A 20205-nucleotide genomic window follows, 5' to 3' on the forward strand; every position below is an offset into this window, starting at 1 on the left:
GCAACAAAATGGAACCATGACTGTGATGCCTATCTGTGCTAATCCCATGTGCCTGCATAGGCCTTTATCCCTCTAGCCTTACCAACCAAAGTACCCGTCCTATTGCCTTTTGAACATTGTAATCGTATCTGCCTCAACCAGCCCCTCTGGCAGCTCATTCCAGATAACCACCACCTGCTGTTCAAAAGCTTGCACATCAGATCTCCTTTATATTTCCTCGTCTTAAAGTCAGTGCCCTCTAGTTCTAGACTCCACTGCCCTGGAGAAACGATTCTGACTATCTATCCTATCTCTGCCCCTCATAATTTTATAAACCTCCATAAGGTCACCCCCCAGCCTCTTGCATTACAGTGATAATAACCCAGCCTTCCAAATAACTATAGCCCTCCATTCCACACAACATCCTGGTACATCTCATCTGCACTCTCTCTATTGCTATCCCTCCTGTGATATGGTGACCAGAACTGTGCATAATGCTCCAAATGCAGTCTAACCAGTGTTTTGTACAGCTGCAACGTGATGTTCCAACTTTTCTACTCAATGAAGTACCCTATGAAGGCAAGCAGCCCAAATGCATTCTTAACCACCCTATCCACCTGTGTCACCACTTTCAGCAAGCTACGGACTTGCAACCCATCTCAGTACATAAACGTTCCTAAGGTCCTTGCTGTTTACTCTACATGGCCTACCAGAATTTGACTTCTGTTGTCCACTGAAAATTGCCCCTAGTGATAGAAATTGGTGTGTGTTGACGAATAAGAGGGGAAAATTAACTTAGATTACTGTAGGATTCACGTAATCACACATTTGATGATCAGTGCGAGTCTTGTGGGCCGAACAGCCTCTTTCTGTGCTGTAACTATAACTCTGTGACAATAACGGAACCTACTCTACTACAACAATAAACATTTTCCTCATTACGTGACTATTACACATTGATGATTAGGGATATTGTTACTAGAATAAGTTATTCTTACCAGTGTTGTCTACAAGATAATTCAGAGAGGCTTCAATGGCGTTGAAGAAACCATCAATAACCATTTCATCAATATAGTCAATATATGCCCTCCAAACATTTGAAGTCACATCAGCTTGGAAGAGTCTGAGATTGTCCTATTGATATATAAAAATATTACTCACGCATAATAAGATATATAATCAGTGATTAATAGAAATAATACTGTCAGGACAATTTGGAAAATACATCACTAAGAAGCAAAATGTATTAATCCACATGGTAAATATACAGTTTAATCCATTTTGGAAGTCATTGCAATTGCTAGGTTTAATGCAGTTTTATTAGACACACTTAAGAGAAAACAGCTTGATAAGAAAATATAAGCTGGTATTCCTGCAATCATTCAACATTACAAAAAAATGGAATCTGTGGGTTTCTTTCTCGCTCAAATCTTGTTTTCCTTATAGTGCAGCATAGTAGAAATTCCAGCTTTAAATTTGCAACCCGATCTTCAAGGTGCTTCTGCCTCATTAAAACAATTTTTGTCCTCATTTGCAGAGGCAGGTTTTACCCTCAGAACTTATTCTGCCTGCTTATAACCCTGTTACGGGTACTTGCATCAGTGCCACAGTAGATTAGGGCTGAGCTCAAGGATTCTTCTCCAACAGTAGATAATTCTGGTGGAAAATCTGATCGCCATACTCTTTACTGCAATGCACTGTTTTTAATCATTGAATCATGGAACGACAGAAATTTAAAGCAGGTAAGGAGGCCATTCAGCCCATTGCTAACTTTGTAGCTCACGATTCTTCAAGTAGTGAACCAGGTACATTTTAAATATGGTGAGGGTTTTTAGCCTCTATTACCTTTCAGACTCCCCTCAAATCTTTCCTCAATCCCCCAACTGACTTAAGTCTAAAGACAAAGAAATGCAGATGCTAAAAACCTTAAATAAAATGCTCGATATTCTGAATAGGTCAGATAGCATCTGTGGGGAGAGCAAGAGGTTAACACTTCAGTTGATGCCCTTTCCTCAGAACTTCAATGCATGGCCCCTAATGATCTGTTAAATTTTATAATTTCTGAAAGTCCAGCTTAGTTACTTGCTTGTTTTTCTCTCTCCATTTTGACAGAGTCTCAGACCTAAAATGTTTACCATTTCTCTTTCCACAGATGCTGCCTGACCTGCTGAGTGTTTCCAGCCTTTTCTGTTTCTATTACTTACTTAGTGATAAAATGGAGGCCATTCAGCCCATCAGGATCATGTTGGCTCCCAGAAAAACAATCCTATCAGTCCTATGATTCCTCTCCTTCCCTGTAAATTATTCTCCCTCATTCGCCCATCAACTCCTCTTTAGTTCTTTTATCGCTTACTTTCACTATCGGTAATTTACAACAGCCTCCCCCCCCCACCAATTAATCTACCAGCATATCTGGTATGTGGGAGGAAACTGGCACCCGGAGGAAACCCACACAGTCACAGCAAGAATGTGTAATCTCCACACATATAACACCAGAGGTCAGGAGTAAACCTGGGTCATTGGAACTGAAAGGCAGCAGCACTGATTGCTGCCCCACAGAGCTGCCCTTTAAACAAAAGTGAACCAAATTGACAGGCTATAAAATACTCCCTTCAATTTTCACAAGGTTACCAAACGTTACTGGACATAGCGAGCATGATCAGACAGAAAAACGGGCAGACTCAATGGACAAGATCACACTGATTGCTAGCTGGTGGTTCAGTTAAGAACCACTGACTAGATGCAGTGCAGACTTCCCACCTGTATACTGCACAGAACACACTGGAGGTCAAATGTGAGTGTATCTGACCCCCTGTTCCCAAGCTAGTCTTATCATTGAGTTCAGGGTATTCAATAATATCCTGTGGTGAAGGGCCAGATAGTCTTCATATCAGGCCTCTCAACTCACTGGGTTATCTAGTGTGGCCCCATTCATTTGTGGAGAATAGTTAAACATGAATTACAAGCTTCATATCAGTTTTGGTTATTCAACAGCAATGCTGTCAGCAGGCTTGACTGATAGTGGAATTACCCAATCACATCCAATTTGTATTGTAATAGCATTGGCACAATATGCATCCTTAGCACTTTCACAATAAGACTAAACAGTCTGGAGTCTTGGCTGGAATGCTGTGCTTTCTACTGAACGTTCCCTAATAGGTTAGAATCCTAATTTTACCATACCTTCACCAATGTGTGTATTTTTTCACCAGTTTGAATAATAAAACTGTAGCGTTTCTCAAGTTTTTCATTCTTGTCATCGAGACTGAGGAGTGTATCTTTTTTTCCTTCCTTTCTTTCAAAAACAGGAGATACCCATGTTTTCATAATATCCTGTATGGCACCCACATTGTCTTTTGCTTTCTGCATTCGGCCTTCCAAGTCTTGGACCATATCCCGAAGTGTTTGGATATAATCCCAGATGCCTTACAAAATATTAACAAGAATGTATTAAGCACAGGGAGATTCTGACACAATATTATTTATCAGGTTTCTTTTGTAAAGAATTTCCATTTATCTTGATTGCCTTCCATTAGCTTGTTAATTACTATTTCACATAACTAGGTTTCTTCTGCCTGTTTTATAATTCATTGTTAATACCCTAACATGCTACAGTCAAGCTCTGGCAAGTTCTAGATCAATTTCATTGAAGTGATTGTTAATCTTATTAAAGGTTAGAAAGGGGAAAAGCCAGCTCTTGGAAGAAACAGGAAATGAACATGCTTTTAAACAGAGCCATTGAACATTATGACTGGGGCTCTAACAGCATTCAAGGGACACAATCAACTGCTCATTCAGCCTGGCACTGGAAACTGTCCAAACATCTTTGTACTCCACAGGTTTCTTGCTTAATCAAGTGATTTTCATGGGCATTCTCTGTAATTAAATGTTAAATAATTTTCTCTCAGTTTTCTTCATGGAAAATTCAATTTAAAAACAAAACTATTCTAATGAAGTTAAACACTTCTTAAAAAGTCTCAATCCTTCTTTCTCCAACAGCAATAAATTAGTTCATTTTTTTGGAAAACATCATTCAAAATATATTTTAAAAGTTGTTTCCATCATCAACCACAGATCTGATTCAGTAGAGCTTGTGCTTCATAGCAGGGGGCCTTTCATGTCGCGTGTACAATATCAGAAGTAGTGCAAATTAATTTATTACCTTCATTCTTCCAGTTCAATAATTCTTCTGCCTCCTTCATTTTGCAGTCAATCTGTTGTATCTGCTCCTCTATGAGAGGAAATTCCACCCCAAGAACAGACTTTAGGACTTTGTTGTACCAATTACCAGTCAGCTCCAAGGTTGCCACATACTGGCGGTAGGATTCTTTTGAGGCATATATTTCAGCTGCCGTTTCGGGAATCTTCTCTTTGTGCTGGGACTCTAAGTATCTAACCTCTCGTAATACTGAGACAAGCTGTAAATTGCACAGAACAGCCAAGATGATCAGGCAAATAAAGCACGTAATTGGTATACATCTATTCTTCCCCTCAAGTTTTGGTTTCCTGGCGAATTCAATTTACAACAGGAATGTCTTAATGAAGATTGTATCATTATATCATTTTAAATCAACAATAAACATACTATTTTTACAGTAGCCTGCAACAGCTTTAGACTCAAAGTTAATGGAGATTAAACTTGATTACAACTGCCTCTAGTTAAATCATAAATTGTTAGTCCTCTTATACCAAAATTCTTACTCATCAGATACAGGTTGAAACTCTCCAGTCTGGTATCTGTAATATAGATCTATACTAATGAACTAATTCTAACTAAGATCTAACTAAGACCTAAAAGTAACTAAGATCTGTACTAACCTGTAGCTAATTAACCTACCATTGCTACACTTGTGCTCCCAGCTGACAGCACTTCCAACTGACGGAAACTCCAGGTTACAGACAGTTCTCGGAATCCTTACGTGACCTAGGAGCATCTATACTTAAACAGAACAGTTCTCCTGCTCAAAGGCTGATCAGGAACAACTTCTGTGACCTGAATTTTCTGTGGTCCAACACCAGTAAGGTCCCAAGGGTGCCGGACTAGAGAGTTTCAACCAACTAAAAATTATTTTTTCCAAATAGACACAAGTTGTTGGCAAAAAACAGATGGCCCAGATGAAACAGGATTAAAGAGTTACTAGGGAGCAGCACTCTGTCACATAATATCTTAGATTTACAACTATGAATTCAGGAATGAATTTTACAGTCCGAGTTGCCAAACTATTAGAAAGCCGTAAGTGAGGGGTGTATTTCAGAATTCTTTTGGGAAGAGTGGACAAAGATAAAGAGAAAAAATATGAAATCCCAATCATTCAGAATGTCAAATCATCTGCCCACTGTCAACCACTTAGCAAAGCTTGGTCTGTGTATCCTGCAGCACAGTGGGTTGAATACAATAACAAGAAGCAGTTAGCCCGAACATGCATGCTGACAATAACAAAGCAAGTCGGGGCAGTGATGGATATTTTAAGTCAACCATTTTGGTGGGAAAAGGACATGTAATTAAGCCCCACCCACACTGCTGTTCCCTCTCAGTGAGACGGGCACTCTGCGGGATGGCTAAGGCAGAGAGTACTGTGGGAATAAGACACCAGAGCAATAGAGGGAGGAGGTATTGAAGCTGAACTCACAAGAACAGAAAAAAAATAGCAGAAGTAGACCACCCAGCCCCTCAAGCCTGCTCTGTCATTCAAGTCTGATCTCCCCCAGACCTCAACTCCTCCTCTGTGCCAGATCCCTAGAGCCCCCAATTTTTTTATTCTTCAATAATTCACCTACCTCTACTTTAAATACTTCTAATGATCTAACCTCCACAACTCTCTGGGGTAGAAAATTCCAGAGATTTATTACCCTCTGCAAAGTTTTTAAGTACTTTTGGTTTTAAATGACCAGCTCCTTATCTTGAAACTACGTCCCCTTGTTCGAGATTTACCACTAATGAAAACATCTTGACATCTACCTTGCCATGCTCCCTTATGTTTCAATATGATCATCCTTCATTCTTTTAAAGTCTAAAGAATATAGACCCAACCTGTTGATGCTCTCTTGCTGGGACAATCCTCTTGTTCCAGGAATTAACCTGGTGAATCTCCCGTGGACTACCTCCAATGCTACTACATTGTTTAAGGGAACCAAAGCTGTGCCCAATATTCCAGATGTGACCTCACCAACATCTTGTACAACTGTAACAAATTCCTACTGAGACAGCTGGCTGTGGACTTGTTTGATGCGACTCTCCTTTATCAAAATAATCCCATAATATCAACAGTAGATGATATTCCCTCTTCCCTCCCATCCCAACCAAGAGTAAGCATATGCCTCACATATCTGAGGCATTATGCAGGATATACCAGTTAGGTAAAAATCCTCAAATCATATAAAATTGTGAACATAGCAGCATAATGGTCATATGCCAGTCAGTAAATGCTTTTGAGCATGTATCATTGTACCTGTGCTGCTGCCCCAATGCATCTGGACCACTGAAGTGAAATAAATTGGCACCACCCCCCCCCCCCCCCCCCCCCCCCCCGGCCCAAGGACTGTTTCTACCCATGACTCTATTGTTATCCATGTCATCATGCAGCTGTCGTTCAAATCCTGATGCCATTTTCTATGTCCTCAAATGCAGAGAACAGGGAGATAAAACATAAAATAATAGAGCCATGAGAAAGAGGAATAGAAATTGTGCAGAAGGAGAAGAAGAGAAATGGAATGAGAATATAGGGAGATAAATAGGATCAAATGAAGTGAGAGAGCATACGAGAGAGAGGCAGAGGGGATGTGAAGGATGTAAGTGACACGACCTAAGATTTGCAACAAATAAAATAAATAATTAAAACATAAATAATGTTGTTTGCAGAAGTTTAATAAGACACTGTCTATGCCTTAGATGGAACACAAAAATTCAGCTCACTATTCTAGGAGATAAGCTAACCTCAAACCCAAAGGGCTCTTACGCAAGGAGCAAGAGATGAGAAGCCAATAGTGTAGGTGGAATCTTGAGTAAATGTAAAGGATACATGGTAATGAGGAAAGAATTTAAAAATGCAACATCTTCTCAGGATTCGTGATCAATATCCAAGCTTCTCTGGAATCTCCAACTGTAGTATATTTACAGTTACCAGTAATACTGGATTCATTGCACTTATTTTCCTTGGGGGTTCCTAGCAGTATTTTTGTTTCTTCTTGATATTGTAGCAGAATTTCTATTTAGAATGCTGTGACCATAGTAGGGGTAAGAAATGAAAAAAAACTAAGTCCATCTCAATGAGTATTTGGTTAGGTCGGGTTCATAGCATTCAAATCCCCACCTGCCTCACTGTACAGTTAGAATAAAACCGCTCTGGAGCCTAGAAATTTCACAGAAAGTTGAGGCCAGTGACAAATTGTTTCATACATTTTTCTATCTTCTCAATTTTGATTCCCAGAATGAGAAATTCTTGCCCAAAGCTACATTAGATCCTTAAAACACAAACTCAAAAAGACAAAGGATCAGATCATCGTCCTTTATGGGCTGCAATTCCATAAACAACTGCTGGCCACTTGCCTTCTACTCATTCCAAAGCAGAAGGAAGACACACCAGTGGAGGGCCATGCCCTAGAACTGTTGCTACATATATAGTATTAATCAAGTTTTCAATGGAACATGGGAAAGTAATTGGTAAGTGACCACTCATACACAATGCCAGTCCAACCTCAGCAACTGATTTTCTTGAACTTACCTGTGGCTCAAAATTGACTGAGATCAGTTTTGTTTCTGGGTCTCGTTTGAGGAGAGGTTGAGTGAGATTATACTGAGATTGTTCAGACACAGTCTTGGACCACTCCAAATACAACGTTGCTTCATACCTAGTAAAATTGAAGGAATTCCAAAATAAGAGCAAGCAAAGGTGGGTTGAACACTTCCCAAAGGTAAAATCTATTTACTAGATTCCATATTAGTCCAATACCTCAAGAAGCACTGAAAATGAGAAAGTTAAATTTAACCAAGCTAACAATTGTCAATCAAATCAATTGTTCTCTTAATTACTTAACAAAAAAAAAACTAATTGATATGCATTCAATAACTGGTCACCAATACAAATGTACAGCTTCCATTCAGAACTGTATCCATAAATTTTAAGCATACAACACTCATCTACTTCACAATTCTTTTACCGAATCATATAATCAGCTGAAGCCCCTTATTACATTGCAACTATTTCCTATCTTGATTTGGGATGTGTTTCTGATTTGGATGTAATCAATGATCTGCTCTGGTTACAGTGCAGTGACATCACAAGAGGAGGTATATAAATTTTACTCTGGTAAGCATTTCCAGCAAAATGTTAAGCATGTCCATAATTCCACCTGCAATTTCCTGCATTGTCTGCACTGTTGCTACACATGAAAACTGGAAGAAATCATCTCCACAGACCATTTCATAATATTTCATTCTGCACAGCAAAAGTCATCTATATTCTCCTTGGAAAATCATAAAACCAGAACCATAAATCTAGATCTAAGAAAAATATGGTTGTGATGTGAGAATTGCACACATTGAAGAACCTGCTTTGGTTTATATTTCTGTTGGAAGGCAGGCTGGTAGGTTTTGAGCATTGTAGACCAACATCAACACAAAAAAAAAACTCTCTCAATCAAAATCCAAACTTCAACCTTCATTCTTGAGGTTTGCAGCTGAATTTATGACCAGAATCACCACTGCAGTATGCTGGAACAGTGAGGAACAACAGTCCATTGATTCACATTCTGCTGACATAAAATCCAGATTACAATCGTACACACATGGCAAGCAGACACCAGAAGAATACCCATGGATGACAGGGGAAAGAAAAAGCAATGCCGAAAAACAGTAATCTATGGGACAAGTACACCAAGGCAGTGATGCCAAAGCTGCTGGATATGCAGATCATGGCTAACCAACTTAGTTCAGTTTTGGGGGACAAGTTGCTAGGATTGCTGGGGACCGTACACAGACCTCATGACACCATCAGATCGCAGCCCTTCTCAATTTCCCAGACTTGGGATCATTCCAGGCTGCTGCTTTCTGCCACATCTCATACTCTGTTGCTCACTACTGCATTAGAGAGAGATCACCCGAAGTCCTTATTCCAGGAAGGAAAACCTCACTTACTTTCACAGGAACAGGCAGATCAGCACCGATATGTGTCTTCATTACGGCGTTCATTAATTGTCCTAACAGAGACCTCCTTGACAACTTCCTGCTAGGAGCATCTGGCTGTAATCCTGGAGGGAGTTTGGAGCCCCCTTTCACAAAGTACTTGCCTGCAGTGGACACTATTATTCACCTGCCTGTCCAGCTGCTTCTAACCCTCTGGAAGGACTCTACCAACCCTCTCCCATCAGTACAGCATTCACTCAGCAGCAATAATCCCTCATAGCCAGACAAATATTACTTGTTTTGCTCTATGTCCCTTTAAGAGAAAACTAAACATCACACCCATAAGATTAAATAACAGCAGTGGTAAGAACTACAATAGATTAATTGGAATGCTACACCAAAACTGTTAACATCAGCTTCACAACATTACACAGAGAAACTCATCAAGATTCTATGATGAACTTTACAGCTGAAGGTATCGACCTTTCACAGAAAGCACTGGGGGAACTTCAATGCTGCTTCTACAGTAAAGCAGGTTTGAAGGCAATAAAGCAATTTACAATCTGACTACATTGTTCCAATGCAATTATGATTGCAAATAAGAAGACATTTCTATGAATAGTGGAAATCAGAAATAAAAACAATGGCTAGATTAGTACAAGAGGCCTTGTGAAAAAGTTCATGACATTTTGTGTGTGCACCCATTATTATCAATTTAGAGTTAAGATTGCATTGGAGGAAGCACAATAAACACGTGACCAACTCTGTAGGAAATCTAAACCAAGGTATGGGCTTTTGTTAATGAAGGAATTAAACCATCAGGTAAATGGAATAATACACTTGCAGTAGCTCATTTAGGTGAATGAAAAGATTGTTATTCATCAAGTAAATTCTGGATTGTGTGAACATGCCTTTTAATTAACTGGAATTAGATGTTAAATTCATTTAAATGTGATTCATAGCAGACATCCACCATTTAACATGTAAAACATTACCTTTTCTTAGAGTACATAGAGTTAATTGCTATAAATTGCAATTACAGCATTTGTAAGGAAATAACATATGGCTAAATCAAGCAGTAGCTCTCAGTTTATCACTTTGCATCAAAACATTCAACGGTCACAATCACTTTTACGTGGCACACGTAATGGCGGCACGCTAGCGTAGCAGTTAGCATAACACTATTACAGCACCAGCGACCCGGGTTTAATTCCGGCCGCTGTCTGTAAGGAGTTTGAACGTTCTCCCCGTGCCTGCGTGGGTTTCCTCTGGTTTCTTCCCACATTCCAAAGACGTACAGACTAGTAGCTGTGGGCATGCTATGTTGGCACTGGAAGCACGGCGACACTTGCGGGCTGCCCTCAGAACATTCTATGCAAAAATACATTTCACTGTGTGTTTCGATGTACACGTGACTAATAAAGAAATCTTATCTTACCTCATCAGTCCTAACCAAAAGTAGAAAGCACCTAACTGCCAAACCAAAGTATGCTCAATACAAACTTTGAAAGGATTATTAGGCAAGAGGGAACTTAGAAAGCATGCTGATTTTATACTGGCGTCGAGCTTTTCACAAAAAGAACAAAGCCAAGATGGAGAAATCAGCTCTCAAGTGCAAACCAGACACAACTGGAGTTGACTTCAAGTCTTTTGATTCCAAATGCTTTCAAGATGCAAATGTCCCTTATGTCCGAATGCCTTCACATACATGTTTCTTTATAAGATGTGAACAGATAAAGAAATGTTCATGACCCCAATTCAGATTCATCTATCTAGAAAATATTAGTTTCTACAGATGTACAAAGGAGAGCATTCTAACTGGTTGCATCACCGCCTGGTATGGAGGCTCCAATGTGCAGAATCAAAAGAGGCTACAGAGGGTTGTAGACTCAGCCAGCTCCATCACGGGCACAACCCTCCCCACCATTGAGGACATCTTCAAGAGGCAATGCCTCAAGACGGCAGCATCCATCATTAAGGACCCTCACCATCCGGGACATGCCCTCTTCTCATTACTACCAATGGGGAGGAGGTACAGGAGCCTGAAGACCCACACTCAACGTTTCAGCGACAGCTTCTTCCCCTTCACATTCAGATTTCTGAACAGTCCATAAACCCATGAACATTACCATGTTATTCTTCTTTTGCACTATTTATTTTGTAACTTATAGCAATTTTTATGTCTTGATATGTCTTGCACTGTACTGCTGCCGCAAAACAAATTTCATGACATACGTCAGCCAGAATAAACCTGATTCTAATCATTAAGTCTACTTGTTTCTTACAATGTATGTCTGCACTACCCATTTTTGTCCATCAAAATTTACAGCAAAATTACACATCTCTGCACATACAAATTAATTTATAAGTAACTTTTCAGCCAATAATGATCTACTGTATGCATCTGGACTCCACAGCACTTTTCATTTCCCTGAAGTAGTTCTGAAAGAACTGCCTGAAGGAATATCGAATCTACTCTGTACAATGTTGTAGCTGTTACGCACTGTGGATCATAGCCACTTCTTTAATCACTGTTAGCTGATTTGCACCACCAGAACAGATTTGGGAAGCACTGTAATGCTAGTAGTAGAGCTGCTGCCTCATAGCTCCAGCAACTTGGGTTTAATCCTGATCTCCGGCGCTGCCCATGTGGAGTTTGCACATTCGCACTGTGACTGCATGGATTTTCCTTGGGTGCACCAGTTTCCTCCCATATCCCAAAGGCATGCAGGTTGGTAGGTTAATTAGCCGCTGTGAATTGCCCCTAGTGAGTGGTGGTGATGGGAATGTGTGGAGAAATAAAATGGGATCAGTGTAAGATTAGTGTAAGTGGGTGCTTGATGGTTGTTGTGGACTCAGTGGGCCAAAGGCCCGTTTCCATGCTTCGCAATCACAGGTTGACGTTATCAGAGAATTTTTATGCCAAACATTGGAGGAAATTCAGCCATGTTACACACTGGGACATTTATCAGGCTTGCAAAAGATCAAGGTGCAGAAATGGGGAAACTTGTGGGTTCCACTTATAGACTAGTCATAACTAATTCATAAATTTATATTAATTTTCAACTCTATACCTCAGATGTCTGCAAACTTTTACCATGCTTGAAAATCAGTTAAATGATGATTAATGTGCAAAGTCTTATACTTACTGATCCAAAAGCTCCATCATCTCCTGATACATCTGAATCATTCTTTTACCTTCCATGGAGTTCATTCGCCTGTAGAAATTTATATTTTATTAGCGACTAACAAAAACAATATTGATGCAGTAGTTAAGTCATTTCAAACTGTGCAGTATTTTGCCCTGCATCTCCCGATGGTGTGTACTTCAAATGAGTACACACAAAAGAATACTAAATGATTTTAAGATGGATATGAATGTAAAAATTGATGCAATCCAAATCTTCTTTAATTCTCTGGTTTATTTCTCTAAATTGCCTACAGTAATGGATTAGAGGCAGATGCCTTGTGGTAAATCCCTTCTTTAAGCTACATTCAGTAACTATGGATCTAACTCCCAAACGGCATAATGTATGCTGCCAGTTGCCACATGAGAGGGGGAAAGGAAAAAATCACAATGATATACTGGCATTACTTTGCTCAGAAACTTCTCAAAGTGCTTTACATCCAAAGACTAATATTGAAGAACAATGATGGCCATCTCAAAGGCAAATGCTGCAGTCCTTTTATGAAGATATTCAAAACAGCATTGAATTCATAAAACCACAGTTCAGAGTAGTAGCGATATCCTGGCTATACTAGCTTTCTAAAACAGCTATACATTTGGTTCTAGTTTAAATGTCTTTGTTTTATTCCTCATAAAATGGTTAGGTGTCTTCTTTTAGAATGGATTCCATTTTCACCACTATCAATAATAGCATAATACATACCAGGAACTGTATCTGATAGTGCTGACTGAGATATTGGGCTTAACACAGAGAGGCCAGTATCCTTTGTTTTAAATAGTACCAAGGGACCTTTAATGACCATCTAAGGAGATGAATATACTTTCTGTTTAGATAATGTTGCATGCTGTAGAATATATTGCTGGAAGGTTTGAATAAAGATTAGACACAATCAGGAGAGACTCCAGGTAACCTGCCAGGCATCTACCAAGACAATACACATGTAGGTGCGTACAGCTAGCCAGGGATGATTCACTCCCCAACTTTCCTTCCCTGTGGGGAAATGCGTCCTATTTCTGGTTAGCACATACCCACAACAGTAGGGCAAAACTGCAATCTCAGCAATAAAAGGCTTTGATGAAACTTCAGGCCCACAAAACCATGCAGCAGCACTCCAAGGTGCTTGGCATCACTGTTTCAAGATGTAAACCAACACCTCTTGTGGATCCCTGAGAAGATTACCGAGCTGATACAAAAATCAGAGTCCCTTGGGATTTATCTTCTCGTCTTTCAAAATGGATCAAAGCCAGTTACTTTTTTGTGCTAGCTCTTCAGATACAGAAAGAGATACAAGTTTCTGTACAAAATAGAAGATTCAATCTTCTCCCAAACAATGCCCTTTGTGTTATGCAAGATACATACAGCTGCGTGACATGTTTGAAGTTATTAAATGGCACTTGAATGCGTTCCCTTAACTCTTGAGCCCAGCGTAACCCACCACCTACGATCGGCATGTTCTTGTTCAATGACGGACTTCCTACAAAACAGAAAACCGGTTCTTATTCACCAGTGGACAATCAAATAATACTTACAGCAAGGATTTAAACAAATTCTTAAGACAAAGCCATGTACTTTGTGAGCACTGTGTTTATGTTACACCCTTTTTTGTGCAGTGGCAGAAATAGATGGTAAGATAAATGCAGCATTATAATATAGAAAAAAAATGAGAATCAGTTCAGCTGCCATTTGCAATCAGTGGAAGATATGGTTAAACAACATGGCCACAAGTAGGCTACAGGACTGAAGATATTCCCTCCTTCTTTGACACAAAGGGTGTTAGCTCCAATACATGAAACTACCTCAGGCATTAGAGAAGCTATTAGCATTAAAGTAACTTCCACAAAGAGTAATTTTAAAACCAATCAAATGTGAGTTTCCAATACATAATATTAAGCTAAGTTGCAAAAGAACCAAAAAGGCAACACATCAAATTGTTACGTCCTGGAACTCACTACCCGATAAGGTGGTGGATATAGATTCAATGGTGGCCTTCTGGAAAAAGTAGCACAAACACGTTCAGAAAAAAAGGTTGCATGAATATGAGAAAAAGCAGGAAGATTGACAAGATGGATTATGCTTTGGTGTAGACTCAATTGTTGAAAATGATCCTTCTATATTACATAATTTTATTATTCAACTCCAATGCAACATTTATTTAAGTTTGCTGCTTACTTTTCCTCAACTTGTAATTTTGAATCAAAACAGGATGTTCTCTTTAGTTTGGGCAAAAGGCAATAGTTCTCAAAAATAACATGTCACTATTGGATTAAAATACATGGCATTAAGTTATTGGAAATTTTGCCAGGAGCCATATTCAGCTGGTCTTGCAGGCTAGAAGAAAGGTTACAAGAAACATATCTTACACAGCGAATTGCCAGGATGCTCTCTCCCTATCTCTTTGTGAACATGAATTAAAACGGATAAGCAGGCTGCATAAATCAGTGATGCATTCCAACCACTCCAGTTTGAACCATCTCAACACAATAGATGAGAGCCACTACGGTTAAATTCTGCATCTAATTTTACTAAATATTTTTTCTTCCTGCCCCTTCCTGGAGGAGATTAATATGAGGACATGCCTTAATTTATCTTTTTTTTTAAAAAGCACTGAATGCAACCTTTATTACAGAATTTAATGACATTATTCACTCCGAGGCACCCACATAGGATGATGAACAAACTGTGTTTGCTGGAAACTTAATAAGATCTCCTGTACCGTGTGATGTATCCAAGTATTAAATGGCTGAAGGATTGGATTTTAGAATGACTCATCGGATTTGAAATAATTTAAAATTAATATTCAAAGAAGCATTCAGCTCTCGGCAGCAGACAATAATGGAATGCTTAAGCACATTAAAAAAAGCAGTGGAAAGGTTTTTTTTTCTCCAAACCTACTCTCCATATTGGACAGATGGAAAGAGGAGAAAATATAATTATTCACGTTCACATATAATGCACCATGCATAGATGGCTCAGAAATGACAGTATATTTTGCATAGTTTCCCAAAGGCTTATAATTTGAAGATATTAATATTGGACATACAGGTTACATGCAAGCTTTGTGCCAAACATTACCGCAATGAGAAAGAAGTTAGAATAGTTAATTAAAGGAGAGCAAAATTCTGGAATCATCTAAAAGGCAGATATCAACCAGGATGGGGATATGCAAGTGGGGAAGACCAAACAGCTTCCAGCATTTGCATTTTATGATAACGTATCAAAATTTCATGTTAATTTACATTCTTTGAAGAGACAAGATTGTAAATTTAAACCATTCCTTTACTGTTAACTTGCCAAAATGACTGAATGCTAATTTTCATCATACCAATAAAACATTTTCTTCCACAAAGTTAAAACAATATTTGGTTAACATATCCTTATTTGATTTTGGCAACTAAATTGAAATGTATACAAACTGCATCTATAGTAATTATTTTTAAATTGGTACAACTACCTCAAAGATGGAAGAAGTAGAAACAAAATAAAAATGCAATACAGAAGTGCAATATATTAGCACATTCAAGGTAGAAAATATCCCAAAATACATTGCAGAGGTATAGTCAGAATTGGGTACTGGGCCAAAGCCAGATCAAAAGATTATTCAAAGAGATGGGTTCTTAGTCATAAAGTAAAAGGAGAGTAAGGTCTGCAATGTGCAACAAAGGTATCTATTTTAAAAATCAATTGAAGCATTGGCATAGAAATGGTAACCGGAAGTTATATTAGGATCCAAGTATATTTCAAAACATGGAGGTTAATATGATCATGATACCTCATATCTCATATTCCCTTACATCAGTCAAGGAGGTCATCACCCTATCAAGTCAATGCCAGCTCTCAGAGTTTAGGTTCCTTGCATCAAGTTAATGGGGCACTTACACTCATTTGCTTTCACTCTCAATGGCCCCCTTTCTGACCTCCTCCTGCACCCTCAGCAGACTGCACCACACCACTCCCACCCCAGGCCCATGGGCATGATGATGCTGCACCACCGGATTCTAAGAACCACTTGTAGTCTCCTGTTTCTAGACAGAAGCTGAACCATTCATTCTGATTGGGAAGTGTTTCCCTGTGTGACTGGCAATTTTTGTTGGAGGTCCACAATGAGCAGCAATGAAGAAAAAAGCCAAGTGTTATTGTAATTTTCATTGAGAACTAAACAAGCTGCTTAATGTGAAAGGGTGTGTCCACATTGCACTCTTAACAAAATTCCTTCAATGAATTTAGATTTTTTGAAGAGGCAAAAAGAAGGAGAACTGGTGGCTGGCAAAGTCTGCAACAGCTGCAGTAATGTTCAGTTCTATAAATATATGCAAAACATTTTCTTTGCTGTTATTATGAAGGACTTTACAGTAAAGCATAAATTGTACAGCTGAGTTAAAATGAGTCTAAGCAGTAAAATATGAAACTGCCAAGAGTACGTCTCCAAATACAACATATTTAGACAACAGTATAAGAATAGTTCACGAATCCATTTAATAACCACCTTGTGCCTGATAACGTAACAAGTTTAGATGACATGGTACCAAAAAGGTTTGATTGTTGCAATGTTGATTTCTACTTACAAGCAGAACCAAGTAGTCCACAATATTTCAGAAATTATTAGGACATCGTGGGTGTAGGCCACTTAGATTCAGCTCAGAACTAATTTTAGTAGCACAATTTAGTCAAAGGTCCCTGAAGCTTTAATTTGGAAAGCTTTCACCATATAATATTGATTCAGTGAGCTGAAAGCTATTACCGTGTGCCAGATATTTTTTTCTGCATGTTCTTCTCCATTCATGTGAATAACCAATCAAAGACTGACCACATTCTTCTCAACCACTGCTTGCTACACAATTCACTGTAGTTTTGCAGACTTTTCTACAGGTTTACTTGGATTAATCAGGGAAGCAATGCAACAAGCACTTCCTAAAGTGCTTTGCCTCACAGCAGATTGAGACACAAAGCTGGTGAGTTAAAGTGGGGCAAACAGAGATAGATATTGAAGGCTGTTAGAACCCATGATTCCCAATATTTGCAGACTTGCTGATGACCCCAGTGGGAAGTACAAAACTGATCTTGGAAACTACTACAAATTAGGGAAGAAGAAAACAAAAGGCAAGTCATTATCATTACAGCTACAAAGAATCTTGATCCATACTCACAATGGGAGAGGATGGAAACGGGAAGCAGATACACGATACACAAAACAGATATACATGATACATAGCCCAGAAAGAGATCCAGTGATAGGATGGGGAAAAATAGTTTAAATGTAAAAATATACCAAACTGAGCGAGCAACATCATGAACATGGGATAGGGCAAGAGATAAGAAAGGAGAGAACAGTTATTTTAGAATTGTTGCAGCAACTAAAACTCCTTACTCTAATTATAATTACCCTCTCACCCCCCAAGACATAAATTTTTTACAGCCGCAATTTATTAAAATGAATGTATACCTAATTCCACTTTCTGCATGTGCCGGTTATAAATGTGTTTAGCATCATCCAGGTCCTTAATGAACATCACAATGAGGCGAGGGTATTTGTCACAAGCACCAGCTGCTATTAGAGGCCTTTCAAGGAGGCTGCCAAACATATCCAGCAACTGGAGAGAAAGAGGAAACATGTTAGAATGCGGATAAACATCGTAAAATTATGTTCAATTTTTTTCTTTACACAATTTGTATTAACTGCAACAATAATGCACCTCTAGATGCTGAAGCTACTGATCACACATCAACTATTGCTAGTAGCTGCAGCGGCATAATAAAGAAGTTTAATAAACCACAGTGGATCTATTCAAATGATTTAGGAACAGTCACCCCAGGATGGTTGATTCTGTTTTGTATTCCTGCTCCTCTGTGAATTCCTGCAAGCAGGTTTAATGCATGCAGCTTTTAAACTGTGTTACCCAGGATCCTGTGAGTGAATAGAGAGTCCCCACTAGAAGTTGTTAACAGGAATTTAGATCTTGAATTCCTTCTGCATTTGTGGTAGAGAAAAGCACAATTAAAGCACAAAACAATTCTTAATAAAATACGTGATACTATTTTGGTGTTTTCCATGAACTCCTATCATTTCCACTGAGTCACAGCCACATTAAATTTGGATGTGTTCCAATGAGATTGGTACAATTCTTGGGCATAACCTGTCATCCATGATGAGCACAATTTCAAGTTGTAACCACAGTGGAAACTCTAGGTTTCAGAATCAGAAAAGATACAACAGATTTCTGATTATTTTGAATTATTCCTGCTCTAAATTAGAAGAGCAGTCATGTTCTTCAGTGGCTATAATCTGAGACAAAAAAAGGAACATTGCTTTGCTAAGTATTTCTAAAGTCTTTAACAATACTAGGTGTTGCCATGAAAATACAGAATTATTGCTGGTGAGCAGGCTATTTGCCAGCTGGGAACACCAACATGGCCATTTCTGTATCACTTAATGACATTACCATCAAAATAAGGTGGACCGTCCCAAGTGTATAACTGACCCAGACAGCAGTCAGGATGGCAAAAAGCCCTCAAGAAGGGTTTTTGAAGTCAGTCCTTCATTCAATTGACTCTCCAGAGCTTGTGCTATTCAAGTAGGTTCATTGGGATACAAATGTCTTGCTCCAGCCTACTAAATGGGCAATAACAAGTCTGCAACCATCCAAATACTTCATCAAAATCTGTCACATGCTACTGCCCAAGAGGAAATTAGACTTCAAGGTGTCACATCAGCAAATGATTGGATTCTAAAACAAGCCATACAGACCTTGAATGCATGCTCCAAACCAAAGGCATCATCAAATGCCTGGCAGAAAATGGTGGCCAAACGTCGATCAATATCCTCAATTTTCTGCTTGTAATTCAAAAAATCTGCTTCGAATTCCTATAAATTAAAAGAAATTTTTAGCAACAAATTGTGAAAATCTTCCTTCTAAAATATTTTAAGTAATTCCTGCTGAACAGTATGACAAGTCAGATTTGGTTCACTACCAGGACTGTCAGCAGAAAACAAAAACATTCAAATGATATGAAGATGGAATAAAAATTCTTTTAACAATGTGAATCTGAAAGAGGATCTTTTTGTCAAGATTTCCTCCTTTATCAATAATTCGCAGTTAAATAGCATTTTCTACGCAGCCAGAGGTTCACAGGACTATTATCAATAAGACCTAACACAAAAGCACTGAAGAATGTGTTCAGACAGATGACCAAAATCTTGACCGAAGTGGTTTATTTTAAGTAGTGTTTTAAAGCAGGAACCAAGACAAATTGGAGGAGAAGATTAAGGAGACAAATGGTCCTTGGCAGCAAAAACCATGGCTGCCAATGCTGCAGCAATTAAATAACAGGAAGATCAAAAGGCCAGAACATGTTAATCTCAGCGAATAATAGAGTTGGAAGAAACTAGAAAGGGATGAGGTCATAGAGAGATTTGAATCAAAGATGATCATTTTAATAATTGAAATGTTGCTTAATCAGGTGCCAACATGGGTCAATGAGCACAGAGTAGACAGGTGAATGAGAATTGGTATGTTAAGACAAAAGGCAGCAGAGTTTTGGATGCCTTCACAGTAGGTATGATGGAAAAGTTAATACTAGACAAAGGTATGGATTACACAGCACCTGAGCTGAGGTGAATAATGTCACTACAACAAAAATTGGCAACACAAGCTGAGCAACACCCTGCAGTAAAACATAATGACATAGAATACTACAGACCAAATGCTGGTAAATGGGATTAATATGGATGGATATGGTGGGCTGAAGGGCCTGTTTCTGTGCTGTACGACTCTATGGACATGGCATTCATACAATCAGTTGCCATCAAAACTAAAAGCATTATACAATGTTGTGCATGCATTTTAGAAACCACTCATTTCTTAAACTCACACATCACACAAGATCTGTCCCAGACTGCAACTGTCCACTAAGCAAATATTG

The 20205-nt window shown here is 38.8% G+C and overlaps 1 protein-coding gene across 1 annotated transcript in view; it reads right to left on the reverse strand.

The window, feature by feature from the left end:
* Positions 1-20205, reverse strand: part of LOC127580053 (dynein axonemal heavy chain 9-like) — a 377996-nt gene that overhangs the window by 336180 nt on the left and 21611 nt on the right. The window contains exons 8-15 of the mRNA XM_052033209.1: positions 19031-19147; positions 17729-17876; positions 13648-13762; positions 12250-12318; positions 7701-7827; positions 4142-4397; positions 3163-3404; positions 978-1113 (exon numbers count right to left, since the gene is read on the reverse strand). Coding sequence (XP_051889169.1) covers positions 978-1113; positions 3163-3404; positions 4142-4397; positions 7701-7827; positions 12250-12318; positions 13648-13762; positions 17729-17876; positions 19031-19147 — 1210 coding nt within the window. The remainder of the gene's footprint in view (positions 1-977; positions 1114-3162; positions 3405-4141; positions 4398-7700; positions 7828-12249; positions 12319-13647; positions 13763-17728; positions 17877-19030; positions 19148-20205) is intronic.

Source organism: Pristis pectinata, chromosome 18 (genome assembly GCF_009764475.1).
Source record: "Pristis pectinata isolate sPriPec2 chromosome 18, sPriPec2.1.pri, whole genome shotgun sequence".
Classification (NCBI taxonomy): domain Eukaryota; kingdom Metazoa; phylum Chordata; class Chondrichthyes; order Rhinopristiformes; family Pristidae; genus Pristis; species Pristis pectinata.